Here is a 13,289-nt window from a genome sequence, read left to right as displayed (position 1 = left end):
TGGGCAGCAGGGAAGGTTTCTTTTTTCCTATGTAGCTACGTAAGTATGTCCCTAACATCTTATGTGTAGTGGTAAGAAAAATCTTGCTCCTCTACAGCTGCAAGCAAATCATCTTATGATTTCAGAGAAAGAAGGAACCAGTGTGGACTGCAAATGGGCAGTTACAGAAATAGAGGAATATCTAGGAGATGGATTTCCCTTACATCAGCTGGTAGAAGCAAAGGTTTGCTGATGAACGCTCACAAGAAAATGTCAGAATTTTCTGAGCTTCTAAAAAAGTAAAGATGGAGCACATGAGAAATGTCAATATGAGAAATAAAAGAAGACTGAAAAAGCTTACAGTGAGGATCTCTAAGTAGCTATAAGATTTTTCTAGCAGAATTCAGAATACAGAAAATGAAAGGAAATTGTTGATGATAATGTTGTGGGAAGAATAAAAAAAGATTTATGGATATGAAAGAGGGAAACATGGCAGATGAATAACATAAGTAGAAATAAGAGAGGACTGTCAAAGAGAATACTGCAAAGCCATGGTCACTCTTGAAAGGCCAACATATAGCCAGTAAGCATGTTGGAAACAATGGTGGCTGGTCAAAAATGGTTTGGTTTCTCATTTTGCTAGGCTGATCAGTGTTTAATGAAGAGAAAGTTAAACTGAATGGATGTTTGGTAATAAGAACAATCACTCTAGCTTTAACATGTTTTTTCAGATTTTCTCTTCTGAAATGATTGCTCTCTTCCTTCAGACTTAAAATCTCTTATTCTATTGTTGAAATTGTACTTCTACCTAGTCACCTCCCTTTACCTCTAGTCTTCTCAAAATTTGCTGCCAGTGCAGCTTTTCCCTCTCAAGAAAATGTTCTGTGCTTCTCTTGGCTTGTTTAATAGTCAAACATAACATCTGGCATTTGAGCTTGACAAGGTGTAGACTCATTAGTTTATAGAGCCATATAAATAAAAAGGATGTAATACACAAAAAATCTCATTGTCCTTGTAATTAGTTACTATTTAGGACAGGGATTTTACAGACTACAGAGGATTTTTTATGAAAGTGGAGTTGAACATTCTGCAAAGAAAACTGCTGGAAAGCATACCCTTGCTAGTCATTGTGTGGCTGTGGTTAGCCCTAGTCATTTTAGCTCCAGTACCAAGAAGCTGTCATGATGACACATAGATGAACTTCTTTTTGCTTGTCTCCCAGATCCAGTAGCTCCTTACAGATGTAAAATGTCCACAGAAGTATCCCCAGAAGGTCTATTAGTATTGTAATCAGTTTTGTGTCTAAAATATTGCTGCAAGTATAATTTGTTCTGCTTCTACTTTTAAATTCTTACTGTATTGAATTAAATATTTTTCAATAAGTAGGAAGTATGAATAGCAGTATGGGTATTCAGCTGCTGATAAACCTGAAAGTTAATTCTAACTTGGAAAACAGACTGATTTTTCATTCATTAAAAACACACAAAAAAAATCACAAGATAAAAAGGTTACCTGAGGTAGCTCTCATTTGCAAAAGTAGCAGCAATATAAACATATATTACATAAAAGCCAAAGCAATCAATGTCTGTACAACGAAGTGCATAAAAAAGTTCATACACAATGAGAACTATGGCTTTTAATCTATAAAGCCTATTAATCTATAAAGCAAACTTTGTAATCAATCCAGCAATTTTTCAGTCTTGAATAAGCCATTTTATGGGAGTCTAATTAGATCTGTGATTTAGTTCTGGGAATACCATTGTATGCTCTTTTTCTAGTGCTTTATAGGCCATAACAAGTTGTTCCCAGGACACTTAAGCCTTAAGTACATTTAGGACACATCCTGCAGAGCTGTTCATTGTAGTGTCCAAGGACACCTGGTGCTATGGAACAAATGCTTTATTTACAAATATAGATTTAATGAGTTTCTGACTTGCAGTAGGATATCCTTTGATCCCAAAAAAGAAGAGCTGATACATACTAGTGTGGTGCAAACAGAGAACACAATTTAAATTAAGGCATGTCATAACTATCAAAAGCATCCCAGTGCTGTAGTACTGAAGTAAGAGTTCTTTGATAAGCAATCCTCTGGGATTGTAATGCCATTTTAACATCTGCCATAGAAAATCATGGATACATCACAGTAAGTAAGTGTTCAACTCACTTACATGATAGAGCAGGTAGTTCTCTTTAATAATGCTATTTTGGTGTTGGACAAAATTGAACTTTAAAGTATTTGGTTTTCTAACTGTATTTTTCAGAATTGCCAACAAAATCTATTCACACTCACTCTGACATTGCTAGGATATTACACTAAAGTCGTGCAGCAGTTCTGAGCCCCTGTTTGTGTCCTGTTTATCTTCGCTGGTGGATGATGTAGCTGTGTTCAGCCATGTCAGTGCCAATGATAGTGGCACAAGAACTGGTGGTGTCCTGCACCACTAAGTGGCAGTTCAGTTCTGAATGCTTATGTCTGCATTGCAAATCCAGCACCCTCCCTCACCAGGGTGTTTGGTCCATGGGAGTAATGCATCAACATTTCAATAACACATTGTTTACATGACAAGAAGCCAATTCACCCACTTGAAAAATGGGCTACATTTAGGAAAGGTATTATAAAGAGACTCTTTGTGGTGGAATTTTAAGAAATAAATGCCATACATTCTCAGCTACCAACTTAAAATTCAAAATACTTGAGTCTTACAAGTTCTTGTGAAAATAATGAGCTGTACAATACTTCTGCTGTCTATATTCATGAAGTATTGCTGTTCGTTCTGCAGCAAATATATAGAGGCTTCAAGGGAAAATCAGCCTAAGCAGACTATAAAACACTATCAAACCTATAAAAACATATAAAACACTAGCACAGAGATGGCTCAGATTTATGGCACAAGCAGATAATATGCACAAAGCAGAAAAAAAATTGGCAAGGAAGTCACAGTCATCCACTGTCCCATGAAAGGTCATTTCTGATTCTGACTTTATTGAAAACTGGTTACTTGCTGACTCTCATGATGTTAGCCTAATATCTTGCATGAAGAATCCTTCCTATTGCCAAAATGTGAGATGGATTACAACATGAAGGAAAAACATGATAGAAACCCTGATCTCACTCATCAGTCTGTGGAAAAAACCAGTTTTGGCTGATATACCTAAATATGTAGGTATATCAACACAAGTTCAAAGAAATTTAAATCTGCCATTTGATAACTTAAGATATTGAATAAGAGAAAAGATGCATTGAGAGGCATCCTTCTTGTGAGGATTTTTCATGCCTTTTATAATTTTTCTGGTTAGATAAGCATCTTGTATGTATATATCTTTGATAAAAATATAGTTATGATCCATCAGAATTAAAAAGACATGGTAAAATCTGTGTATTCTGATACAGAAAAAAAACTTTATTAGAATGAAGACAGTTGTAGCCAGGCAACTTACTTTTCTTTTGTTCTCTAAAGGGCTTCATTCTAAAGCATCATCACTTCATACTTCCTGCCAGACTTTGTAATAATAGGAAAGTAATATGTATGTCAGATGTCTTCTAGTTTTCTTTTTCAAGCCTCAGCATTCCTCCATCATTCTCCAGATTTTTACGTTTTTCTTTATCTTACCTATTCTTAATGTGTTTTAATTTCCACTCATCTCTGTAATTTATGTGTCCTGTTTTCTGCATCTCACTCAAGCCTCTAGTGACAGTTTCAGCAGTGATTTTCATGGGAGCGGTGAGCTACCTAAGGGGGCTTTCATATCCAAGGAGAAGGGAACACCATTTGTGTTAAGGCATCTCACATATTCTAGCTCAAGGCTTTGACATCCTAAGACTTAGGTGTAAGTGATTATCCTGATTTTGGCCAGGGTTAATTTTTTGCAATAGCTGGGAAGGGGTGTGGCTAGGACTTATTTGGTATTCAATACCACCTCAGGTCATTGCCAGGGGCAAGGGAAAGGGACTCTCCCACACTTTGAAGGAGAAGGGTGTTCCATCAGTGGAAAAAACTGCCCTGTATTTGTTTACTGACAGTTCTTCCATGTAAATAATTTATTTCTTTTATACCTTTTGTTATTGATATTGTTGTTGTGACTCATCTTTTCTTATCTCATTGCTGTTTGCAGTAAATTGTTCTTATCTCAACGCATGATCTTTGCCTTTTGTGCCTCCCATTGGAGGGGGAGAGGGGAGCGTGCATGGGTTTTTTAGAGGGAGTACGAAATGGGAGAATACCATTCCTAAACCATGACAGTGATTCAGACACAGCCTCACCTCAGACATTTCTTTGTCTATCCTGGATAAGAATCTCAAGGCAGAGAAGAATCTGGACAAGGTACTGAAACTAAGAAGAAAAAACAGATTTGGCAGTAGAGGATATTTAGGAGAAGAGAAAGAAGAAAGTAGAGATTCAAAGAAGGATAAGGAGAAAAAGGAAGAAGGTGAAAAAATTGGAATGCAGGGGAAGACTTGTCCTCTTCCTGTAAGGCCACAGGGAAACTGACGATTACTTAAGTAATAACAGATTTTACTTCATTGCATCTAGTAAGTTGTCTGTTAATGCTTAATCAGGCTTGAGCGAATCCTGTAAGGATCTGGACAAGGTACTGAAAGGTACTGAAGGTAGTGGACATGTTATGTGTGATTAGATGGTGTAACAGTAACTCTGTGCTGAAGGGCAACTATGTGCAGAGCAGCATATTCACAGAGCTAGCAAGAGAATCTTCTATAAAAATCTATTTTGTATGCACCCTGAGCTTCCCAAAGAATAGCTGCCCTAAGAAATAATTTATTAAACATGTTAAAACAAGGAAATGTCAGAGTTAAAGATGTCTGTGAATCTTTCTTCTCTTACTAAATTATGATGCTGGCTTTGGTTATACAATCATACACATTTTTCTCCTTGACCCCTGCTTCATTATGTGCAAAGAATGAGCTTTTTTGTATATTCATTCAGCATGTGGTCCATTTACTTTCCACTATTCCATCTCAGCTGTGAGGACAACCATACATTTCCTGCTGGACTGTTCTGTGACTCTCATAGCACACGTATGTTTCACAAACATTTCTCTCCACAACATTTCTTGGAAAGAATAGAGTTTTATCATCTCCACCCTACAGCTGGGAAACTCGGGCTGTACGACACAAGTATTTGAGAATTCAAGCTGATCCATCTGAGTAGTTCACAATGGGTTACATTTCATATTTTTAAAGGACAGTTCCCAATAGCTTCAGATAGAGTTGTGAATCTTTGAGCATTTCTGCAAATCAGTCTGTGAGATGTCAAGCTGGACAATGAAAAGAGAAAACAACCATCTGGGAAAAATGTGATTAAAGAAACTTGCCACATAGGAACTTTGCAGTGGGGATTGACTGCAGTTCACCAAAGCAGCTACTGTCTAGTGATGGGATCTCCTTTTATTTCCCTACAGCACTAGGGCTTTATGGTAAGAAGTGTCACACAACCTTGATAACTAGCAGTCCTGGCAAAGCACAGATAATAAAATGTGCTCTTTGTTCACATAAAATCCCCTTTCATGCCTGAAAAGGAGTGGACTGTAGTAAACAGGAGTCTGAAGATCACTGGCAAGGGACTGAAGCTTAGGAGACTTGAGAGGTGGGCCTGTGCAAACCTCATGAAGTTCAATAAGACCAGGTGCAAGGACCTATACCTGGGTCAGGGGAAATCCTAAACACAAATGCAGGCTGGGCAGATAATGAATTCACAGCAGCTCTGAGGAGAAGGACTTGGGGATATTGGTGGACAAGAAGCTCAACATGACCTGGCAGCGCATGCTTGCAGCCAGGAAAGCCAAATGTAACCTGGTCGGCTTCCAATGGAGCATGACCAGCAGGTTGAGAGTAGTAATTCTACCCCTCTTCTCTGCTCTAGTGAGACTCCACAGTACTGCACACAGCTCTGAGGTGCCTGAAATAAGGACACTTGTTTGACTTGTCACTGCTGCTGCTCTCCTCTAGTTATATAAGGAGAATATTGCTCCCCAGTCTGTGCGACCCTGAGGAGCTGCTAGAGGTACACTTATGGCAAAGTCCAGAGAAAGAAAGGAAATAGGCAGAAACATAGGTTTAGAGAGTAACTCAGGTTGGAAGGAACCAGTTGTGAAGTCAGACCATGTTGCTCAGGGATTTATTCATCCTGGGTGCTGCAGCAAAGCCTATGAAATGACAGAGAGAACGAAAATTGTCCTAGATCCCACCAAAAGAAAGAAGTCTGCTGAGGTGTTATTTCAATTCAGGGAGCCCAGGAAAGCTGCTGAACTAGGAAGCAAGCAAGAGCTCTTGCAAGAGTCCATTAAGCCAGTGTTTTCAAGGCTATGATTTTAATCTCTTAATCTTGCTATTCTTCTGTATTTTATTTATTCCATGTGCTACCTTATTACAGAGTGTTGTTTTCATGTTCAAGTAAAACCAAGTTTTAGAGACAGAAAGAAGTTGGTGCCTTTTGATGTCTTTATTTCAAAAGCAAGAAGGCAAGTTTTACCTCATGGCAGCAATGCTGGGTCCTGTTACAATCATGCATTTAAAAGACTGTTTTTTCCTGAGCTGACCAAAACACCTTCCATTTTAAAGATATTTGTATATCTGATTATTTTGTTCTTAAACAAACCTGCATTCTGCTCTTGACATTAAACCTTTCATTAGAGAGGGATATTCATTGGGCAGGCAGTTGTAACCAGTGCTTAGGAGCAGGCAAGAACAAGGCAACCCAGACCCCAGAGAAGTTAAAAAGGGTACAAATCAAAGAGCAGAAAAATGGAAACATGGAGAGAAGGGCTTTAGAGAAAACAGCTCAAGGAGCAAAAAGAACAAAATTAAGTAAGTCTGAGTCTAGGCTCCCAGATCTGGAGCAAAGGTGAGGAAGAACTAAGCTAGTCACATAGGACCAAAGTACAAAATGCCATTAAAATCTAGTAGCAAATTGAGAAAGCAAGACCAAGTGATGAGATGCTTATGTGAGACATTGGCAAGCCACCAGCTAGCTTCAGAAATCCATCCTGAGTTCAATGTTGGCACAGTTAGTCACATAAATTACTCATTGTAGACAGAGGCCAGTTACAGAACTTGCCTGTCCAGGCCTTATCCAGCAGGGGCTTGCAGTTAAAAAGCTCTGTACAAAAAGGAAGTACTTAAGTATCCTTGAAACTCTTCAAATACCATGAATATTAAAAGGATCACAGAAAATTTCACATCTAACAGATAATGTGGCTGGAAAAAAATATTAATTCATTAAGAATTGTCATGGTGCTACCAAAGATATTTCTAGCTTACACTAAAATCTTGGAAATAAATCTATCCATGAACAATTTCCTCATTGGAGTAGACTGAGCTGATACCACACAGAATTAAAATGAATATGTGCCAAAGCACATCTACGCGTGTGTTTCTCTTTTCACTGTTCATCTGGGTAACTTTAAATTTTATGGCAGCATATAAAAGGACATTACTTTAACTCATCACTTTTTCAGGGATAAAGTTTCCTGCCAAATATTATCGGGCAATTATCACCTATAAATCTACATGCATGCCTAATGATATTCCACTGGATCATATAGTTTCAATTAAAGACACAGCTATGTGCTGGATGGGTGTCTTTAATATCCACTCCTCTTTTAGTCAGGTTTCCTGATGAGGAAGGGCTTATGAGATCATACTGTAGTATTCATGCAAACAATGTCTGTTAATCTGCATTCTTCTAATAGCTTTTGAACCTCTCGTCCAATTTCAAGCACATTTGACAAAGAGGAGCTAACTTACAGATATTAAGTTTCCATACATCAAATTAAAATAGGCAGATAAGCAGAGGAAAAAGAGATTATTGTAGTTAATTGTATTTCCATCCTCCTCCTCTGTCATTGATGGAAAGACGGTATAATGAACACTTTATTTAAAATCTACAGAATTCATATTAGAAAGTTACAGTGGATGTCATGTCACAGGAAAAAAGCTTCTCAAATCATAGTTAATTAGGCATCAGAGAATCCAAGCAGAAAATACCATTTCACAAGCCTTTCCATGCTCCTAAGTCTCTGTGTATTAAAGAAGCATTACTTGCTAACAGCACATATTTCAACAATGTATAAAGAGCTTCACCATTAGACTTCTCTTTGTAAAGGATATTGCCTCTTATATTGCCCTAAATAAAGTCATAAGAATTTAGTTTAAAGGAAAATGAAAGAGTATGTACTGAAGAAGCATAGCAGTTTCCCCGATTTTTTTTTTATTATTATTTTGGGTCATTAGCTAGTACTTTCAGTTTAGTTAATGTTTTGAATGCATGGGAACTGCCTGTGTATTTCTTTCCCAGTGTTGACATCACGGAAATTTCACAAAGTTTGACAGGCTCGTAGAAAGCAGTATTCCAAAGGGACCTTCCTCTGGGCCCTATAGCATTTGGCAGACATTCATAAATAGGACCTGTTTATTTAGGTTTTGAGCAAAATCTCTTCTGGACAGCTAATGATTTAGCTAACAAGAAAATGATAGCAAAATTGTTTAACCAGCTAGGGGAATTTCTTTATAATTGTGATGCAGTTGTCACAACAGAATTTTTAAAACCTGCTCTGAGGGCATCTTATGACCAAAGACCTCCAAGAATGAAAACTCAGAGACATAGAATCTTGCAGTGTAATTTTTTAGCAGGATTTTTAGTAGTTAAGGTGTCTAAGGGACTGGTTTTCTTTTTCTTTTCCTTAATTTCCTTATTGCATTTTAGGAATAGTCTTACTGTAAGCCAAAAAATGTCTGAAAAAAAGTAAGGAAACTTCTCATTTGTTATTTTTGGCATGTTCAAAGAAAAGTGTAAGATAGCTAAATATTTTTGTAGTGCATTTCTTATTAAACTTTGCTCAGGTGATTTGCTGTCTTGCAAGGAACAGTCAAGAACACAAACACAACCTGTTATTTTTATGTTGGTTTAAAACAGATTGGATTGTCCTCAGCTAAGGCTGGGGCTCAGTTGTAAACTGATACTGTTTTTGTAAACTGGCATGGGTTCACTGAAAATGCCATACCTGTTCATGATCTGTCTCACTGACTGTGTTCATGTGAAGTCTTCAGTAATAAAAGGAATGAATGGTATGTAAACAGCACTGTGAATGTACAATGTCACCTTTTAACAGTTGTAGCTCAGCTTGCCTTATTTAGTTATGGAATTATCAATATTCACTGAAGATTTTAAATGTAGACACTACACTTTCTGGACAAGCTCTTGATTTCACAAAAGAGGATCAAAATAGAAGTTAAAGCTTAGCAAACTTCAAGGAAGCAAATCTTCACCTACCACATTTCTGCAATATTCTTGAGTATTTTCAACTTTACTACCATATTCACTTCTATAAATTTTGGATAAATTTCCTGTTGCATGGGATTTTATGTCCATCCATGAACATTTTAGTTTCTTTTCAAGAAGGGATAAATACATCTGAAGAGTCTGTCTGCCCCAGTTCACTACTAATGGAATGAAACAGTGACATTAAAGCTGAACTAAGATCCCACCAGCAGGTTCAGTCATAAGCATTCGAATATCTGGACTTTGTGTGGAGTTTTTTTCCAAGTCATTGTTGTTTGTTCTTCAAGAAACAGATTTTTTTTTTTGGCCTTCCAAGAGATAGATTTTTTTCCATTACATCTTTTTTCCTCTTTCTCAACTTTCACTAGAACCTATTAAAACAATCTCTATATAACTTGAATGCAAGACCATTTTCCTGTTCGAATTAAGAAACATTTTTCAGTATAGTCTAACTTTTGTGATGGTGGCACTGCTACATCTTTATGTGTATTAATGGAAAAGTCTTTGCTAATCCTCATGTTAGTCTATGTTTTAAACAATAGTTTCTTTTGAAACATACACACACACACACACACACACACACACACACACATTGTAACAATTCAGACTTCAGTAAGAAATTAAATAAAGAGAGTAGGCTTAGGTTAGGTATTGGGAAAAAATTCTTCACTGTGAGGGTGGTGAGACACTGGGACACGTTACCCAGAGAGGTTGCGGATGCCCCATCCCTGATGTGCTCAAGGCCAGGCTGGATGGGACTCTGAACAACCTGGTCTAGTGAAATGTGTCCCTGCCCATGGCAGGGGCGTTTGAACGAGATGATCTTGCAAGGTGCCTTCCAACCCATCCCATTATCTGATTCCATGAAACTCCTATGCTGAACCCCATATGCACACACACTTTAATGGATTTCAGAGGAAGGATTACTTTTTTCAGCTCAGTTGTGGCATGTCTAAGTACCATACATATTATGAAGCTATTTTGCCTAAATAATAACTGCAGATTTTGTCCATATCTGGAATAATTTATCTCCAATATGGCTGTGCTTCTATATTTTCTGTTTAACACTGGGGACTGGATGCTGGGCTTGTAATGACCAGATTCAGGCAAGTCAGGCGAGTTAAACATCCAATGCAAAGGTGCTGAGACCTTGAGAGACGCCCGTGAAACCTTGTGAACGCCAAGAGCCAACATCCAGGGCCAACGTGCCACAAGAGAGGGACTTTCGTGTGGCTCATCTCCGCTCAGCCCAGTGCTGAACATCTCCCCGGAAAGAAAAGAGGCCAGTAGCCTCGAAGCGAGGCCACGTCAGCGCAAGCGGCGCGGGTGTGCAAGTGGTGCGGGTAGTGCAGGTGTGCGCGGTGTGCAGCCGGTGCAGGTGTGCAGGCGGTGTGGGCGGTGCAGGTGTGCAGGCAGTGTGGGTGTGCGGGGTGCGGTGCGTGCGCCCTGCGCGCGTTCACCGGCCGGGCTCGGGCGGGCAGTGCGGATGTGCGGCGTTGGGGCGGTGCGGTGCGCGGTGCGGGCGGTGCGGTGCGGTGCGTGCGCCCTGTGCGCGTTCACCGGCCGGGCTCGGGCGAGCGGTGCGGCGGCGCTAGGACCGCGCGGGCGGCGCATGCGCGGGGCGCGGAGCGGCCGCGGGCCGGCGGGCGCTGCGGGCGGGGCGGAGGGGCCGGGGCGGCCCCGGGCGGACCTTCCCCGCGGCCGCCGCAGGGCATGGGCTTCGCGGGGTCGCGCTGCGCCGCCGCGCCCCAGCCCCATGACGCCTCGCCGGAGCGAGTGAGTGCGGGGCGCGCCCGCGCGGTAAGTGGCTGCTGTCCCCCGGCCGCCCTCCCCGGGCAGCGCGTCCCTCCCGGGCGGGGAGGCAGCCGGCACCCCCCGGGCCGTGCCTCCGCTGCGCTCACCCCCTCTCTGCCGCTGGGGCAGCCCGCGGCTTCTCCCCTGCTTGGCGTTTGTTATTTCTTATGAGAAAAGTTCGCCCGTCGCTGTCTCCGGGTGGGGCGGGAGGGGAAGGGAGGCTGCCGGGAGTCCCTGCGGGGCGCGGCCGGTCCGGGCTCGGCGGCTCCGCCGCCTCCACCTGCGGGCGGGTGCCTCGGCAAGGCGGACTCGCCGCTACCTCTTCGCCTCTTCCCCTGCAGCGCGCCGGCGGCCCGGCCTCGGGAGCGAGGATGTGGTGAGAGGATGGGGCTGTGTCCCGCGGGGGCTCGTCATGGCCAGGGAGGACTCGGTGAAGTGCCTGCGCTGCCTGCTCTACGCTCTCAACCTGCTCTTCTGGGTGAGTTCAGGACCCGGGCCGGGCCGGGCAGGGCAGGTGCCGTCCCCGGGGCCGCAGGGCGGGTATGGCCGCGGGCTCCCCGCTCTGGGACAGGGCAGGAGGTGCCGCCTTGGTGCCCTTGGCCCTGTGCCGGGCAGCTCCTGAAAGGGAGCACTGATCACTGCGGGGGCAAACAAATACCTTTGCAAACTAGCTGGAAGTAAAATTGGATTAGTGTTATACGTGTGAATTTGTGCACTTCTAATATGTAAAGAGGAAAATACTCATGGGTGCTGTGTCTTCCTGACTAGGTGAGCTTTGGAGCATCCTGTGACCTGAGATGAACTCCAGGCTCTGACAGGTACCTGAGCAGTCTGCTCTGCCAAGGCCTTGCCCAGTCTTGTGCATTCAGTGGTTAGATCCTAACTGACAGGCAAGGCCTGTTTCTTTGTTTTGAGGATTTCAGTCAAAGCTGTGTTTATAGCAGTAAGATTTCTTGCTTTCCAGCGTAAGTGGGTGTGATCAACACTTGTTCCTTAAACTTTCAGAGCTCTGAAGAATCAGCAAGATCGATATTGCTCAGTCCTCACTCATTTGCACCAAACGCAGTTTCTTTCATCTGAATAGTTGAGATTTGTGCAGTTTCTTTCATCTGAATAGTTGAGATTTGTGCAGGATAAGGGTAAGAGAACAAAAGGGGGCAAAAGTTGTGACATCCCACACCTCTTCACAATGGCTTACTGCTGAGATGATGTAGATCTGAATCATGCAGGGATAATAAATGGGCTGTAACCGAGCCTAGTTTATATCTGATTTTTTTTCCACCTGCATCCAACTCTGGGATCCCCAACACAGAAAGGACATTTACTGGTTGGAGTGAGTTCCGAGTGCCCCAAAGTGCATCAGAGGAATGTTGAATCTCTCCGACAAGGAAAGGCTGAGAGAATCAGGATTTTTCAGCCTGGAAAAGAGAAGGCTTTGAGGTGACCTAATTGCAGCCTTCTGGTACCTGAAGGGAACCTGAAAGGAAGATAGAGAGGGACTAATGACAAGAGTATTTAGTGACAGCACAAGGGGCATCACTTCAAACTGAAAGAGAGTAGGTTTAGATTAGATATTAAGAAGAAATTCTTTAGTGTGGTGGTAGTGAGGCACCGAAACAGGTTGACCAGAAAAGTTGTGAAGTTGAAAGTGTTCAAGGCCAGGCTGGATGGGGCTTTGAGCAACCTGTTTGAGTAAAAGGTGCCCCTGCCTATGGCAGGGAGGTTGGAATTGACTTTAAGTCCCATGATTACTGAAAATTAAGTGCAGATCAGAATATGAATGAGAAAACTGTCAAGCAGCATTTTGAACAGAATGGTACTTTTTATATAACAAAAGTGATTTGAAAATCTGTTGAAAGTATGTAGCTTTGTATGTTGTATTTAATAGAGATGAAAAATAAATTATTTATTTAGTGTATGTGGGAATAAAGCCTTTTACTAGGAGATGGAGAAAATTTTTTTAAAAAAGGATGTGTGATTGTTTCTAGCATCATCATACTTTTCATTTGATTCTGTACAAAATCTACAACTCTGTTTTTACTTTTAAGATGAAGGTTGCCTGGGCTCAGCTGACCTGAGTTCAGCTTTGGATTTTTACACATATGCTGTGCGAGTTGAGTGAATGGACATTTACGTGGTTGAAAACATCATATTTGTGGTGCTTTCCTCTGGTTTCCATTATTCCTAATGAGTTGTCCTCAACAGTTCGTATTTTGCACC

The 13,289-nt window shown here is 41.5% G+C and overlaps 1 protein-coding gene across 2 annotated transcripts in view; it reads left to right on the top strand.

Annotated features, from left to right (window-relative positions):
* The first annotated feature begins 10,896 nt into the window (after nucleotides 1-10,896).
* TSPAN12 (tetraspanin 12) overlaps nucleotides 10,897-13,289 on the top strand; it is a 45,957-nt gene continuing 43,564 nt past the window's right edge. The window contains exons 1-2 of one of the 2 annotated variants that reach the window (XM_071552472.1): nucleotides 10,897-11,075; nucleotides 11,411-11,547. In XM_071552472.1, coding sequence (XP_071408573.1) covers nucleotides 11,482-11,547 — 66 coding nt within the window. In that variant the 5' untranslated portion in view covers nucleotides 10,897-11,075; nucleotides 11,411-11,481. Of the gene's footprint in view, nucleotides 11,076-11,410; nucleotides 11,548-11,837; nucleotides 11,888-13,289 lie in introns of those variants that run through there. The other variant, XM_071552474.1, reaches the window with a different exon arrangement.

This window comes from Pithys albifrons, chromosome 3 (genome assembly GCF_047495875.1).
Source record: "Pithys albifrons albifrons isolate INPA30051 chromosome 3, PitAlb_v1, whole genome shotgun sequence".
In the NCBI taxonomy this organism is placed as follows: domain Eukaryota; kingdom Metazoa; phylum Chordata; class Aves; order Passeriformes; family Thamnophilidae; genus Pithys; species Pithys albifrons.
Note: the sequence above shows the minus strand (reverse complement) of the source record. Positions and strands in the feature narration are given on the sequence as shown.